At 39.5% G+C, this 13,297-nt stretch overlaps 1 protein-coding gene across 9 annotated transcripts in view; it reads left to right on the forward strand.

Moving 5' to 3' along the window:
• TTBK2 (tau tubulin kinase 2) overlaps window positions 1-13,297 on the forward strand; it is a 182,920-nt gene that overhangs the window by 141,209 nt on the left and 28,414 nt on the right. For all 9 annotated transcript variants that reach the window (XM_055278906.2, XM_055278903.2, XM_055278904.2 and 6 more), the window contains 2 exons: window positions 6,369-6,580; window positions 7,887-8,475. In XM_055278906.2, coding sequence (XP_055134881.1) covers window positions 6,369-6,580; window positions 7,887-8,475 — 801 coding nt within the window. The remainder of the gene's footprint in view (window positions 1-6,368; window positions 6,581-7,886; window positions 8,476-13,297) is intronic.

The raw sequence follows: 13,297 nt of genomic DNA on the forward strand, positions 1-13,297 counted from the left end.
CACTCTCATTCATGAGGGCTCTGCCTTCTTGACCTAATTACCTCCCAAGGGGCCCACCTCCTAATACCCTCACATTGGGAGTTAGAATTTCACCATGTGAATTTTGGGGGGGACACAAACATTCAGACTATAGCAGGTGTATATGTTCAGTCATGGGAGTCATTTGCAAAATGATCTCTGGATCGATGTGATATGCCACAATGTGATTTGGCTGTTGACAAAGCACAATCTGGACCAATAGTAATCAGGAATGAGTAGTGGAAAGTAGACAGGGAGTCAGTGTCAGATTTTTCTAGTGTCAGCTGTGGCTGTCTTTATGGCACCAGGAACAAACTGTTCTTATAGCAAAAAAAAAAATCACTAGTGACATTCTCAGTTGTCAGCCCATATGGATATCTGTGTATGTGAGAGAATGAAGTGGCACTTGACATAGAAGATCTTAGTTACTTTAGTTTCTGTCTTTTACCCGCTATCACTATTTAATCTCAGTGAAATTTGAATGGTAGATAGTTTTGACCCTAAGTCCATTATTTGTTACCATGGTGATGTGCAGTTTATTGAATTTATAATGTATAGTGCTGTACAATACAAGCTCTCATTTTGAACATCTGGATAAAGCATTAAGCTAAATATTGAAGACAATTTACTAAGCTAGGTGCTGTGCAGTTTAAGATACATCTTTTACCTTTAAGGAGCTTACCGTCTCTTCGGGTAGATATGTAGCTGCACAAGCAAATATAATACAAGACAGAACATTGTTCAAAACATTAAAAAGAATTAAAATGCATGCAGATGGGGTGGGAGTTGGGAACATGCCTTATGGAAGAAGTGGTTGAAGTAGAAGTATAAGTAAAAATATGTACATGAGGGCCAGGCATGGTGGCTCACAGCTGTAATCTTAGCACTTTGGGAGGCCAAGGTGGGCGGATCACCTGAAGTCAGGAGTTCAAGACCAGCCTGGCCAACATGGTGAAACCCCGTCTCTACTAAAAATACAAAAATTAGCAGGGTGTGGTGGTGGGTACCTGTAATCCCAGCTACTCGGGAAGCTGAGGCAGGAGAATTGCTTGAACCTGCGAGGTGGAGGTTGCAGTGAGCCAAGATCATGCCACTGCACTCCAGCCTGGGTAACAGAGCGAAACTCCGCCTCAAATTATATGTATATACATATATACATGAAAAAGTGCATGGATAGAGCTTGTCACTTTAGGAATTTATTGGTCATCTAGGAGAAAAATTCAAAACAGCTATATTTATCTTTTAAAATCTACTTATACCATATATAAAAGATTTTATATATATCATGTCAAAGCATAGTAATCTAAGCATGTGAATCCACCATCTGCCCCAAGAACTAGAATATTTTAATATATTCCTTCTATATTTATGCTTCTACCCTATCCCCACTGAGGTAACCACTGTCTTAGGTTAGAGTCCATAAAAGCAGAGCTACAAAACAAACCTTAATAAGTTTACATAATTGAAATCACACATACTATGTTCTCTGAAAATAATAGAGTTAATCTAGTAATCAGTGACATAAAGACAACAGGAAAATTTCTAAACACTTGGAAATTATACAGCATATTTCTAATCCATGGGTCAGAGAGGAAGCCTTAAAGGAAAATTTTTTTAATTTACATAGAATTGAATGAAATCGAAACGACAGCATATCAAAATGTTTGGGAGGCAGCTAAAGCAGTACTGAGAGAGAAATGTATAGCACTAAATACTTACATTAGGAAAGATAAGGCTTTACATCAATAGTCTAAATCTTACCTCAAGAAAGTAGAAAAAGAAGCAGCAGAATAAGCTAAGACAAGCAGAAAGAATGTAATAAATATCTCTGTTACTGTATTGCAAAAGTTTTGGTGTGTTGTATTTTCATTCTCATTCTGTTCTAAATATTTTTCTGTAATGATTTTTTTCATCCATGAGTTAAGTGCATACAAGTTTAGAGTTTTTACATCTGCCAGGTGATTAAAAGCTTTGGTTTTCTTTATATAGTGACTATTTCTATTCTGTTCCTACTATTTTTTTTTCTAGCATTAAAGCCTATTTTGTCAGATGTTAATACAGTTATACCAACTTTCTTTTGGGTAGTACATGCCTGGTGTATCTTTTTTCTGCCTTTATCTTTCTATTTTTTCTCATCTATATTCTGTTGTGACTTCTGTTAAGTGGAATATAAGTGGACAATCTTACATCTTTATGTTTTAATTAGTCAGCTTAATTGATTTACATTTAGAATTATTATTGTATTTATGTATTTATTTTCTGAGACAGAGTCTCGCTCTGTCACCCAGTCTGGAGTGCAGTGATACAATCTCGGCTCACTGCAACCTCTGCCTCCCGGGTTCAAGTGATTCTCCTGCCTCAGCCTCCCAAGTAGCTGAAATTACAGGCACCCGCCACCACGCCTGGCTAATTTTTGTATTTTTAGTAGAGAGGGTTTTGCCATGTTGGCCAGGATGGTCTCAAACTCCTGACCTGAGGTGATCTGTCCGCCTCAGCCTCCCAAAGTGGTAGGATTACAGGCACGAGCCACGATGCCCAGCCAAATTATTTTTATATGAACTTGTTTCTCTTCTCTTTTAAATTTCTATTCAGTTTTTTTAATGCCTTTTTTCTGCCTTTCTTTTCATTACAGATTTAGTTGGTATTTTTCATCTTCTGTTTTTTCTTTGTACTTACTGGGGATTTAAACATTCTAATTCTGTTCTCTTGGTAGTTGTCCTTGAAATTTCCCAATTATTTTTAACTTAAAAGTCTAAAATTAAGCAATATCTTAACCACTTTTCTGATACTGCAAGGACTGTAGAACATTTTAACTTCATTCACACTTCTCCCAACATTTTAGTACTCTTCTAATTTTAATTCTTTCTTTAAAAAAAAAAAGAAAAAGAATGACTTGCCCTGGCACAGTGGCTCACACCCGTAATCCCAGCACTTTGGGAGGCCAAGGTGGGAGGAACACTAGAGCCCAGGAGTTCGAGACCAGTCTGGGCAACATGGCAAAACCCCGTCTCTACCAAAAAAAAAAAAAAAAAGTTAGCCAGGCATGTTGGCATGTGCCTGTAGTCCCAGGTACTTGGGAGGCTGAGGGTGGAGGATCGCTTGAACCTGGGGGGAGAAGCTGCAGTGAGCCAAGATTGTGCCACTGCACTCCAGGCTAGGTGACAGAGTGAGACTCTGTCTCAAACAAACAACAACAAAAAAGAATGACTTGAATTAGATTATTATCTATTTTATTTATTATTTATTTATTTATTTTTTTTTTTAATTTATTTTTTAAATTTTTTTTATTATTATACTTTAGGTTTTAGGGCACATGTGCACAATGTGCAGGTTTGTTACATATGTATCCATGTGCCATGTTGTTTTGCTGCACCCATTAACTCATCATTTAGCATTAGGTATATCTCCTAATGCTGTCCCTCCCCCCTCCCCCCACCCCACAACAGTCCCCGGACTGTGATGTTCCCCTTCCTGTGTCCTTGAGTTCTCATTGTTCAATTACCACCTATGAGTGAGAACATGCAGTGTTTGGTTTTTTGTCCTTGTGATAGTTTACTGAGAATGATGTTTTCCAGTTTCATCCATGTCCCTACAAAGGACATGAACTCATCATATTATTTATTTTTTGAGACAGAGTCTCGCACTGTCACCTAGGCTGGAGTGCAGTGGTGCGATCTCAGCTCACTACAACCTCCGCCTCCCGGGTTGTGATTCTCATGCCTTGTCCTCCCAAGTAGCTGGGAGTACAGGCACATGACACCACACCTGGCTAATTTTTTGTATTTTTGGTAGAGACGGGGTTTCACCATATTGGCCAGGCTAAGTCTTGAACTCCTGGCCTCAAGTAATTCACCTGCCTCGACCTCACAAAGTGCTGGGATTACAGGCGTGAGCCACCAGGCCCAGCCTGGAATTAGATTATTAATGTTGTTCTTTTATACAAGTAATGTTTATATGGACTTTCAAAGACGTTTACTATTTCCTTTCATTTCTGAAAGTCCTTGGCTCATCTTTCTTCTGGAAATATTTCCTTCAGAAGTTCCTTTACCTCAGGTCTTTTGGTAGAGGATTCTTCCTATAAATGTATTTTCTTATCTATAAATGTACTTATTTTAGCTTCATTCTTTCAAGATAGTTTATGCCAAATATAAAGTTGGGGGTTTTGTTTGTTTGTTTTCTTTTCTTTTTTTTTTTTTTTGAGACAGGGTTTTGCTTTGTTGCCCAGACTGGAGTGCAGTGGTGTGATCTCAGCTCACTTCAGCCTCCACCTCTTGGGTTAAAGCGATTCTCCTGCCTCAGCCTCCCGAGTAGCCGGGACCACAGGCATGCACCACCACACCTGGCTAATTTTTTGTGTGTATTTTTATTAGAGACAAGGTTTTACCATGTTGGCCAGGCTGGTCTTGAACTCCTGGCCTCAAGTGATTCACCCACCTCCCTCCCAAAGTGCTGGGATTACAGGTGTGAGCCGCCATGCCCAGCCCAAATATAAAGTTTTCTATTGATAGTTATTTTTCCTCTGGCTTCAGTCACTGGTGTTCAGAAACTTACTGTTTTTCTAATTGTTTTTTTCTTTTTAAGTGATTGTTTCCCCCACCTTCATCTTTCCTTCCCAGCTACTTTTTAGTTCTTGTTCTTGTCTGTGGTGTTCTGTGTTTTCACTATGATGTTTCTGAGCATATATTTATCTTGCTTGGGATATCTTGTGTCCCTTGAATATTTTTATTCATATTTTTGTATAAAAATATGTTCTGGGAAATAACAGCCATTCTGTATCTAAATGTTACTACCTCTTCATTCTTTCTATTATCTCTTTTTAGGACTCCAGTTAGACATATGTTATGGCTTTTTATTGTATCCATCATATCTCTTAATAACTTTTTTCATAATTTTCTTCTTATCTTGCTGGGTTTGTCTTGTTTTTGTTTTTGTTTTTTTGAGATGGAATCTTGGTCTGTTACCCAGGCCGGAGTGCAATGGCACGATCTCGGCTCACTGCAACCTCCGTCTGCTGGGTTCAAGTGATTCTCCTGCCTCAGCCTCCCAAGTAGCTAGGATTACAGGTGTGTGCCACCATGCCCAGCTAATTTTTTTTTGTATTTTTAGTAGAGACAAGGTTTTACTGTGTTGGCCAGGCTAGTCTCCAACTCCTGACCTTGTGACTCACCGTCCTTGGCCTCCCAAAGTGCTGGGGTTACAGATGTGAGCCACCACGCCCGGCCTATCTTGCTGTTTTTTATTCTAGGTAATTTCTTTGGCTGTGTCTTCCACTTCACTAATTAATAATTTCAACCTTTTTTTTTTTTTTTTTTTTGCTTACTTGCTGCTTAACTTGTTAATTGAATATTAAATATTAAGTTAATCATTTAATTCCAAATAACCCTTTGTTGATCTTTGTTATAGTAACCTTTATTTATTTAAACATTTATGCATAGCTGGTCTATATTTTGTATTGGAACCAGTTCAGTCTGAAATATTTGGGAGTTTTAAATGTTTTTCTTAATTTTGACTATTATTTCTGTTGTGTCAATCATGGTAGCATGCCTTCTCATGTATTGATTCTCTCTCTTTTTTTTTTTTTTGCTAATTAATTAATAATTGATGGGAGTTCTGGAGACCTAAATTGGGGTTTGGGGAAACCTTCCTTCAAGGAAGACTGGCTTGTGTTTCTGCTGCTACCCTGAGTATATCACCAATTTGAACCAATTAGGCATCCTCTTGAGGGTCTCTAATCAGAGTAGATGTCCCAGACTTCCCTCTGTCACCACACTCCTTATATAAGGCTTATTTTCCCTGATCATGTGCTGCTGTAGGCTTAAACAGTCCCACCCCCTGGGCTGCCTCACACTCATCCTCCTTCTCCTCTGCCTCAGCTCCTTAGTAGTCTGGCCCCCAGGCTTTTTGTTGTTTTTTGTTTTTTAGAGGGAGAATGAGAAAAGAGGTATAGCGACTCTGGCTTGGCAGCCTCTCCTAACTCGTGAGACCACTTATGTCTCAAAGGGAACATCCTTTCCAGGTTTCAGTTTCAGGTTAGTGGAATGGGATACTACAAGCCTCAAGTCAGACATAATTCAAAAATCCAAGTCTGTTAAACATTTTTAGATTATTTATGTTTGTGCCAAAAGTATTTTAAAAAACTAAAATAATACTGAAACTGAGTATAAATTAAGAAAACACATTTAATGAAGAGTTAATAGATAAGAATGTAATGAAGTAAACTAGCCAAAATATCCTAATCGTCTGAAAACACATCTAATCATTTATTCATATTATTTTGAAAGGCTTCAATGATTCCTGTCATGTGTGTTGCCTAGAATGTTTTTCATGGTTTTATTTTATATTTTGGATAGGCTGCTACTGAAGAGGAGAACAGCCATGGCCAGGCAAATGGTCTTCTCAATGCTCCAAGCCTTGGGTCACCAATTCGTGTCCGCTCAGAGATTACTCAGCCAGACAGAGATATTCCATTGGTGCGAAAGTTACGTTCCATCCACAGCTTTGAGCTAGAAAAACGTCTGACCCTGGAGCCAAAGCCAGACACTGACAAGTTCCTTGAGACCTGGTATAAAATAGTGTATTTTTCTTTTTAAAGCTTCTAAGGTACCATTATTATTGTTGTTGTTGTTGTTATTATTATTGTGTATTTCTGTTACATAAAGTCTTTCGAATAAGAAATTCTTGCATTTTTGTAACACTGAGTCTATTAAGCTCTAATTTTCATCCATGTTTTTAATTATTATTATCCTGATTCTTAATTATTATAAATTCTATAGCATATCCTTTGGCTTTGGAAGCTGACCAGTAAGAGCTGATAACTTCCTAACACTAGGTACAAGTTAAATGAACATTTTTACAATAACTTTGTTTAGAAAGTAATCTCTTCCACACAACAGTGTAGTGTTGGAGAGGGCATGATAAAGATGGCATTAGGCAGAGATGAGGGGAATACATAAAGGAGAGGAAAAAGTAATTTATACACAAGGGACAGTCAGTTCAATTCACTTTAGTGAAGACCTTCTAGGAGTAAGATACTGTAGGAAAATAGATACCAATAAGTATATCATGCTTGCCCTCAAGAGTTCGCAATCTACCTAGAGAGAAAGGAAGGTGAAACTTGAGAGATCTATACATAGGTAAAGACTGTAATGCATGGTTTTGAGGCACATTATCCCTACAACAAATTTTGATAACAGAAGACAGAAATGAAAAAAGTGTGGGATATATTTATGAATTATAAAAAGCTTCAGTAGTATTCGCAGTATTAAGACCTAATTTCCTTTAATAGTAGTCATGCCCTTCAATGGTGCATCTCTAGTGGCTACTATTGGTAATGAAATATTAGGTTAGAGGGACTGTGAATTTGACTAAGATGATAATTACCGTGTCCCAAGACAATTCAGCCACTTCTGGCCTACTCCAATCTGGCGTCCATTTTAAACAATCCTTCACATATGTGTGTTCTTCCTCATATGGTAATCATTCATAGCTATGTTATGTAAGCACATGTCTACATGCTCACATGATCAAAAGGATGGATGGGGCATTGGTTTACACATTTTGAGTTGTGGCTCATATTGAGAATAACTATCAACATACAATAGGGATAAAAGCTTAGTTCAATAAAAAGTTGGTTTGACAAAAGAAGGGAACTAAAAAGGGCCTTGCTGAGGAAAGAACTGAGCTCCATCTTCCAAAGCAGGATGTGGCAGGTAGAGAAGAACATTATCAATGCTGTGAAACTTTCCTTGTGCTTTATCCATCTTTTTTTCTCTCATCTTTGTGTCCATATTAGTTCTCTATGGAGCTTATATATTATATAATAAATGTTTCCTTAGGACAGTTGAGTAACTTCTTTCCATTTCCTTAAGCCTGGAGAAAATGCAGAAAGATACCAGTGCAGGAAAAGAATCTATTCTCCCTGCTCTGCTGCATAAGCCTTGCGTTCCTGCTGCATCCCGTACTGACCACATCTGGCACTATGATGAAGAATATCTTCCAGATGCCTCCAAGCCTGCTTCTGCCAACACCCCTGAGCAGGCAGATGGTGGTGGCAGCAATGGATTTATAGCTGTTAACCTGAGCTCTTGCAAGCAAGAAATTGATTCCAAAGAATGGGTAATTGTGGACAAGGAGCAGGACCTTCAGGATTTTAGGACAAATGAGGCTGTAGGACATAAAACAACTGGAAGTCCTTCTGATGAGGAGCCTGAAGTACTTCAAGTCCTGGAGGCATCACCTCAAGATGAAAAGCTCCAGTTAGGTCCTTGGGCAGAAAATGGTCATTTAAAGAAGGAAACCTCAGGTGTGGTCTTAGCACTTTCTGCAGAGGGTCCTCCTACTGCTGCTTCAGAACAATATACAGATAGGCTGGAACTCCAGCCTGGAGCTGCTAGTCAGTTTATTGCAGCGACGCCCACAAGTCTAATGGAGGCACAGGCAGAAGGACCCCTTACAGCGGTAAGAAATTTGTTTTTATTATTATTCTCTGTTACCCACTCAAGGTGCTATTAAGAAAGGACTAACAGTTGATCAACTAAGATTCCTCAGTAGAGGCCTAAATTTTGCAGATGGCCCAGGGAGTGATTTTGTACTAAGTTCTATAGGCAACCCTCCAATATGAAATTTTTCAAAAAGTGAGGTCTTCTTTTATTATATCAAACTCAATACATGAAATGTCATTATAACCTAATTTTAGAATAACATTTTTAATTAGACTACAAGCACTAGCTATCTGTGTGTTTATATATGCTACAATTTTTTGAAGTTCCTAGCAATTTTTACTATACATTTACTGAGGAAGGCATATATTTAACCATTCATGGTTTGTTCTTTACACTGTATACTATTGCAAGGCCTGAGCCTTTAATTCCCTTTCTCTTTCATAAAGTCCACCCAGGAATTTCTCATATTTCATATTCCTGTTAAACAGTCATTTTATAACATTGATGGCCACTGTTCAAAATGCAGAGTCCCAGGCCTCACTTCCAGAACTTTTGTTTTAGTAGGTCTGGGGAAGAGCGTGCTCAGGAATCCTCATTTTCACAAGCGGATAGAGGCGGCATTTATGATACAGGTCTTCTGCAAAGGAAACTTTTGAGGAACCACTATTGTTTATTTTCAGTTTTGGGCATTCAGCTGGAGAAGCCTGTTACCCTGTTACCAGAAAGCAGTGGTGCCCCCGGTGACTGTGTGAGGAGGAGCCCCAGAAAAGCCAGAGATGGCCAAGCAAAGCCATGAAAAGCCCCCCAGGCTAAATAAGTAACTGGGAACACAAATCTTAGGCACCCACAGGTACCTCTATCCTTATGTGATGAGAGCTACCAGGTTTCCTTAAATTCCATAATCATCTAGCAGTCCCCCTCCTCCAACTCACCAGAAACAGCATTGTTCCCCAAACTGAAATGTTTTCTATTAGAACACAATTCCACATCAGGTGCAAAACAGTGGGAAAAGATACCAGTGAAAATTCATTTTGTGTACAGTTCTGAGAAATTTGCCTGTGCTCCAAAATAGGGAAATAAAGGCCTGCCTCCTTCTTCACCAGTTAGTTAGCAGGTCCCTCTTTCCCGGGACTGCTTTGTATAGTTAGGCAGGTTGTTCGTGGCATAAAGGAATCTAGCCAGGAAACAAATTAGGGCTGAAATCTACCCTAGACTTTGCTTTCCAAACTGTGCATCTTGGCACAGGGCTGTTTCCTTTTGGAAGGGCATTCTTTTCCAAATTGTACAAAGCTATCATGTAGGCTAGAGGTAGGTAACTACTAACTCCCTCCCTCCCTGCTCCATCCTTTCTCCCAACCCACCTTTCCTCTTTCCATTCATCCACTCTTTCTACCTTCCCAGGTTCACTTTGTTCTTTAACTCTATTATGCTATGTACTAACTTTTGCTCTAGCATGTTTCCAGCAGCATTCTGGTGTGCCTCCCTTCGTGGAGGCTTTCTAAAACTTTTGCTCCATTTCTCCTGGTATTTTTTTGCCCTCTCTCGATGCTGTCCTATTTACAAAGATTGTGCTCATGGTTCTCTTACACTACTGCAGTGTTTTCTCTGACAAGTTGTTGATAGGCTTGCGTTCATGTATGTGATGTTTGACCTTATTTTTAGATATCTTTGAATTATTTTTCTTTCTTTCTTTACTGAGACGCAGTCTCACTCTGTTGCCCAGGTTGGAGCACAGTGGTGCGATCTCGGCTCACTGCAACCTCCGCTTTCTGGGTTCAAGTGATTCTCCTGCCTCGGCCTCCCAAGTAGCTGGAATTACAGGTGCCTACCACCAAGCCCGGCTAATTTTTTTGTATTAATTGAAAGTCTCTAATGAAATGTCAGCTGCATCAATTGTATACTTATTTCTCAGTTTTTTTGTTTCTATTGTAGAGGCAAGGTCTTCCTCAGTCACCCAGGCTGTAGCACAGTGGAACGATCATACCTTACTGTAACCTTGAGCTCCTGGGCTCAAGTGATCCTCCCATGCCAGCGTCCCGAGTCACTAGGACTACAGGCATGAGTCACCACACCCAGCTAATTTTGCTGTATTTCAGGGATAACAAGTTGGCACCAACCTGTCAGGTTGGCAATGAAAACTTACATCTAAACAGTTACCTTAAACAACCTGAAGTGATTGTAGTGGGGCTGTTTACAGAATGAGGACACAGACATATCTGCCTAGGACTTAGGAGTGGAATTTTGGATATCTTTATTTTCTCAACTTTTATTTTCTAATTTTTTTTAGCATGGTAATTAAAAATCTTTCTGGGAAGGTTAAGGAATGCTTCAGGCCTAGTGTGGTGGCTCACGCCTGTAATCCCAGCACTTTGGGAGGCCGAGGCGGGTGGGTCACGAGGTCAGGAGTTCAAGACCAGCCTGGCCAAGATGGTGAAACCCCATCTCTACTAAAAATACAAAAAACTAGCCAGGCGTGGTGGCAGGACCTATAATCCTGGCTACTCCGGAGGCTGAGGCAGAGAATTGCTTAAAAACCTCGGAGGCGGAGGTCGCAGTGAGCTGAGATCGTGCCACTGCACTCCAGCCTGGGCGACAGAGCAAGACTCCATGCCAAAAAAAAAAAAAGGAAAGAAAAAAAAGAAAGTTCCATGTGACTTTCCTGGCGAGGCATGCTTTGCTTATTTGGATCTCTTGTATAAACTACAGTGTCTGTGTGAAAGCTCATGGAGTTATTCAGAGCCTCCATTGACACAGGAATCATCCACACGTGTATTAATAGAGGTGTGCTTTAATAATGTGAAAAGGTGAAGACTTTTTGGGTTGGTTACCATCTGTTTAACTTCTTAAAATGGATTTTGCAGGAGGGTTGAATGTATGTATATTGACTGGGGAGTGGCCAAATGTCCTGTGTCTGACCATGAATTCCTGTTTTTGATCTGGAAGATTTGGTCATTATAATCATAGGAAAGTTTTTTTTTTCTATGAGATTACATCTCTGGAATTGTATTTGATATTACACTTCAACCTATGTACAGTCAGAAAGGATCAGAGATTGGATGGACTGCACTGGAAAGTAAAGAAAGCCCATCTGTGAAGTGCTTGAGTACAGACTGGAATATCACTTGGGAGATTTTTGTGGAAGGAACCTCAGCATGCAATGGTTGATACACTCATGTGTGCAACATTTGTTGAGTGTCTACTGTGAGTTGGGTACTATGCTAAGTACCAAGAATAAAAAGCCCAGTTAGTCACCTCACTGCTTTCAAGGGACTTCAGTCTAGTAAAGAAATAGTTTAAGTGTTATAGGTGCTGTGATAGAAATTTATGTGTTGTAGAAGTTGGACTAGATTTATCCCTAAGTTGTCATTATTATTATTATTATTATTATTATTATACTTTAAGTTCTAGGGTACATGTGCATGACATGCAGGTTTGTTACATAGGTATACACGTGCCATGTTGGTGTGTTGCACCCATCAACTCGTCATTAGGTATTTCTGCTATCCCTCCCCCTGCCCCCCACCCCACGACAGGCCCTGGTGTGTGATGTTCCCCACCCTGTGTCCAGGTATTCTCATTGTTCAGTTCCCACCTATAAGTGAGAACATGTGGTGTTTGGTTTTCTGTCCTTGTGATAGTTTGCTCAGAATGATGGTTTCCAGCTGCATCCATGTCCCTGCAAAGGACATGAACTCATCCTTTTTTATGGCTGCATAGTATTCCATGGTGTATATGTGCCACATTTTCTTAATCCAGTCTATCATTGATGGACATTTGGGTTCCAAGTCTGCTGTTGTGAATAGTGCCACAATAAACATACATGTGCATGTGTCTTTATAGTAGCATGATTTATAATCCTTTGGGTGTATACCCAGTAATGGCATTGCTGGGTCAAATGGTATTTCTAGTTCTAGATCCTCGAGAAATCGCCACACTGTCTTCCACAATGGTTGAACTAGTTTACATTCCTACCAACAGTGTAAAAGTGTTCCTATTTCTCCACATCCTCTCCAACATCTGTTGTTTCCTGACTTTTTAATGATCACCATTCTAACTGGTGAGAGATGGTATCTCATTGTGGTTTTGATTTGCATTTCTCTGATGGCCAGTGATGATGAGCATTTTTTCATGTGTCTGTTGGCTGCATAAATGTCTTCTTTTGAGAAGTATCTGTTCATATCCTTTGCCCACTTTTTGTTGGGGTTGTTTGTTTTTGTCTTGTAAATTTGTTTAAGTTCTTTGTAGATTCTGGATATTAGCCCTTTGTCAGATGGATAGATTGCAAAAATGTTCTCCCGTTCTATAGGTTGCCTCTTCACTCTGATGGTAGTTTCTTTTGCTGTGCAGAAGCTCTTTAGTTTAATTAAATCCCATTTGTCAATTTTGGCTTTTGTTGCCATTGCTTTTGGTGTTTTAGTCGTGAAGTCCTTGCCCATGCCTGTGTCCTGAATGGTATTGCCTAGGTTTTCTTCTAGGGTTTTTATGGTTTTAGGTCTAACATTTAAGTCTTTAATCCATCTTGAATTAATTTTTGTATAAGGTGTAAGGAAGGGATCCAGTTTCAGCTTTCTACATATGGCTAGCCAGTTTTCCCAGCACCATTTATTAAATAGGGAATCCTTTCCCCATTTCTTGTTTTTGTCAGGTTTGTCAAAGATCAGATGGTTGTAGATGTGTGGTGTTATTTCTGCAGCCTCTGCTGTGTTCCATTGGTCTATATATCTGTTTTGGTACCAGTACCATGCTGTTTTGGTTACTGTAGCCTTGTAGTACAGTTTGAAGTCAGGTAGTCTGATGCCTCTAGCTTTGGAGGCAATCTTTTGGCTTAGGATTGTCTT

The sequence above is a fragment of the Symphalangus syndactylus genome, chromosome 5, assembly GCF_028878055.3.
Source record: "Symphalangus syndactylus isolate Jambi chromosome 5, NHGRI_mSymSyn1-v2.1_pri, whole genome shotgun sequence".
NCBI classification, from domain to species: domain Eukaryota; kingdom Metazoa; phylum Chordata; class Mammalia; order Primates; family Hylobatidae; genus Symphalangus; species Symphalangus syndactylus.